The sequence below is a fragment of the Hyalella azteca genome, unplaced genomic scaffold (genome assembly GCF_000764305.2).
Source record: "Hyalella azteca isolate HAZT.00-mixed unplaced genomic scaffold, Hazt_2.0.2 contig11550, whole genome shotgun sequence".
Lineage (NCBI taxonomy): Eukaryota > Metazoa > Arthropoda > Malacostraca > Amphipoda > Hyalellidae > Hyalella > Hyalella azteca.
In genome coordinates this window covers 81,921-85,460 of record NW_025941543.1, presented here as the reverse complement: position 1 = coordinate 85,460, position 3,540 = coordinate 81,921, and the positions used below count along the sequence as shown (strand labels likewise).

The window sequence follows — 3,540 nt, the reverse complement described above, 5'->3', positions numbered from 1 at the left end:
GTTCAAGGTGTCTAAATGATGAATTAAAAGACGAAGAGCAGCAAAATAATCTTTATTTATATTGAATGAATGGCGTCAAAGAAGGCTGGAACTTTTAGTTCCATGGCGCCAGTCGGGCCGGTCCCGGCGTTCGCAGGCGCACGCGTCCAGGCGTTGATGCTTGGGCTAGGTTAATTAAGGTTAATTAATTAAGGTTAATCTTAATTTAGGTTACAGTTACACATTATTATAGAGGACATAAGTTTAAGTTATAATTATGGCATTGGTTAGTTATAGTTAATAAGTACCAAGTTATAGTAACGATAATAAGTTTTAGTTATAGTAAGTGTAATAAGTTTCAAGTCGAGGTTATAAGCAGCAGATGTAAGTTATAATGCAGACGGAAGGTTCTTTAAGGATTACTAGGACAGCAGCGCGCACCCCCCGATCGTGGGCTCAGAACTATAACAACTCGCATGGCTCTCCTCCACGACCAAGGGCGCCCGCCAGTCCCAGGGCAGGTCCCGCGCTCGTAGTAGACCCCAGACGTCGGGTGGCAGGACGACCGACGTCAGAAACGGGCCCCAGACGTCGGGTGGCAGGACAACAGACGTCAGAAACGGGCCCCAGACGTCGGGTGGCAGGACGACCGACGTCAAAAACGGGCCCCAGCCGTCGGGCGGCAGGACGACAGACCTCAGAAACGGGACCCAGACGTCGGTTGGCAGGACGACCGACGTCAGAAACGGGCCACAGACGTCGGGTGGCAGGACGACCGACGTCAAAAACGGGCCACAGACGTCGGGTGGCAGGACGGCAGACTTCAGAAACGGGCCCCAGACGTCGGGTGGCAGGACGGCAGACTTCAGAAACGGGCCCCAGACGTCGAGTAAGGCGACAGACGTCAGGCAGGGCGACAGACGTCAGGCAAGGCGACAGACGTCAGGNATCTTTATGGAATTATGTAATGGAAGAACAAGATGAGGGGCATTGTCATGACATAAGCGACACACGCAAAGAGAAGACTCTGTAATAAAATGTTTCAGTTACTGCACTATTTTAATTTGTGAGAAATTTCCGAAGAAAACGGAATTTTTTCATCGAAGAAAACGAAATTTTGGGATAAACTAATACATTTTTCTCCTGTTCCCTGTGGAATCGCTCATAACAGATGAATCGTAACACAACTGGCAAGTAGGAGAGTGCAGATGTCAGCCACAGTTTTAACTCCTAAACAAGCCTTGTAGCAAACGCTTTGTATAAACATGCTCAGATAATGTCAGCCTCAGAGTTACAATGTCGCAGACCGCGCTAGAAACATCGCAAGCCACACCAGTTCTGCGGCGGCTTTGAGCCAAAGGCGTTGTGAGCCTGCAGCCAATGCTACAACAAATACAAATTAATTAGGCTGCATTTTAAAATTGAAAATACAAATACTTATTAGGTCCAGTTTTATGGAAGTTCATTGGTATTTCTCACTATTTAGTCTGAGATAGACGACGATAACTCACAGTTGTGGCTGCCCTCCCGCAACACCATTCATAGGATAAGAGAATACTTCAGTTATAGATGGAATTTTCATTTGTTTAGAAAGTTCTAGCTGTAGTGTTCAGTTGTTGTGTATCGATTACCATATGCTCAGAATTTTTCAACAAACAATCAAATTTGAGTTTTAATATTTATGTAATTTTTTGATCCCTTCAGGTCAGTTGACAGAAGGGTCGTAGGAACGTAAATGCGATTGGATGACGTGACAATGATTGGGAGCGCTATGTAATACCTCCAAAATCTTATGTTGCTAAGCACCCCTTACATACAACTACAGCGTGACGCCTACAACGCCTACATACAACGCCAGCATGACGATGTACATACACCTACATCGTTTGAGTCGGTCACCAGACTGAAACAGCGTGGCATAATCTTTTTTCGCATTTTGAAATAAAGCATATGGTTGGAGGCGCCATATCAGTTCGTTAAGATCTAACGGTGCTAAGCGCGCGACTGTATAAGCCGTACGCTGTCCAATGCAGCAGCGATTGAGTAGGTCACCATATTGCGCCTCCATCGCACAATCTTTTCTCGTATTAATAATATTTCGAGCAACAGTTCATTTCCATAATGAATAACATGCTACATTATGGAACCATACTACATCATGGTTCCATACATGTCAACATGGTGCATGTCCATCATGGTACATGTCAACATGCTATATTACGTTGCCATTTGAACAACATGCTACATGAGTAACGATAGTTTTGTAAATAAAAATTTCAAACTGGAATCAGTAAATTTTACGCCAAATATAGTCTATATAAATTATAAAACTGTTGTGATAACTAATGTTCAATTGTATTTATATTACATTTTGTTATTGGTACTGATGTTAATTGGATTAGCATGGTCATAAATGAAATGTCTGAGTTGTTGGATTACTGATTAAAATTGGACGGATGGTAATTCATCAAGGGTTCGTAGCTAGGGGACGATTCGCTGGGGTAGCTAACGGAATATATATACGTGGTCGATACACAATTAATTCTTCACTCGTTGAGGATAATGAAACGATGTTGCTTCATTTCTGACGGTTGAGCGCACAGTAGTGTACCGAGGAGCGGGCTAATATCAATCATGATAGAAAGATCATAGAAATGTCTATGTGGATTGTTAAGCGCGCTCCAGCAATGGCATAGGAATCGATTTCGGCATTGCAATCGTCAATATTAAATCATGTAATGCGGGGCGCCTCTCCCAGGTGCAGCAATTTATACCATCATTTGGTCCTTAAATTGAACAGAATCTTTGTGAATTTCTTTCACACACAGTAAATTTTGATTCTCTATTGATATTCTTCCCCAGAACAGGTTTTGAAATCATGTCACCATTCTTGAAGCCTATTTATACCTCTATTTTCTGAAGCACCATGAAGCAACAATTACATTGTTGCTTTACTTGGCAGTTCATACATCTTTCTGAAATTCTACAACGGCAGGACAAGTTGAGGGGGCTTTGTGTTGACAGAAGCGATACAGTCAGTTTGGATAGATCTTCTCGATGGACCCGTTTTTCAGGTCTCCAGGAAACACGTCACGAACATCACTATAGAAGCTACACATTCGTAGCTTCGAATTCAACTGAAATTTTCAGTAACAATGTACGTGTAATCACAATTTCATAGATATGACTTCTGTTACCATGTTGTTCCGACCTTTAGTTGCCTTTTTTTAGTACCGAGGTTGACTTGATAGTTCACACCCTGCATTCTGTTCATACCTGCCTTAGGAGCGAATTATTTCTGTGTTAATTTCGCGCTCATACTCATTTGTTCATATATTATAGTCTGAAGTAGTCAAGCTAACCTTTTGAATCAAAATATGTAGATTATTAAATTCTCTGCCAATATGTTGCTTCGAATTGTTCGAATTATTAGACACTAAAAATTTAAAAGGAAAAAAAAATTCCACGAAAATTCATACCATTATAGAAAAAGTTTTGAGGTAGGCTGTGTCTACCTGAAAAAAAGAGTCAATAGTTGAAGCATTTTACATCCTGCTACTT

At 41.8% G+C, this 3,540-nt stretch overlaps 1 protein-coding gene across 1 annotated transcript; it reads left to right on the top strand.

Annotated features, from left to right (window-relative positions):
- Positions 1–256: 256 nt before the first annotated feature.
- Positions 257–1,706, top strand: LOC108683144. The gene is made up of 3 exons (XM_018172428.1): positions 257–265; positions 478–868; positions 1,684–1,706. Exons 1-3 carry the CDS (start codon positions 257–259, stop codon positions 1,704–1,706), a joined length of 423 nt encoding a protein of 140 aa, XP_018027917.1.
- Positions 1,707–3,540: the final 1,834 nt, after the last annotated feature.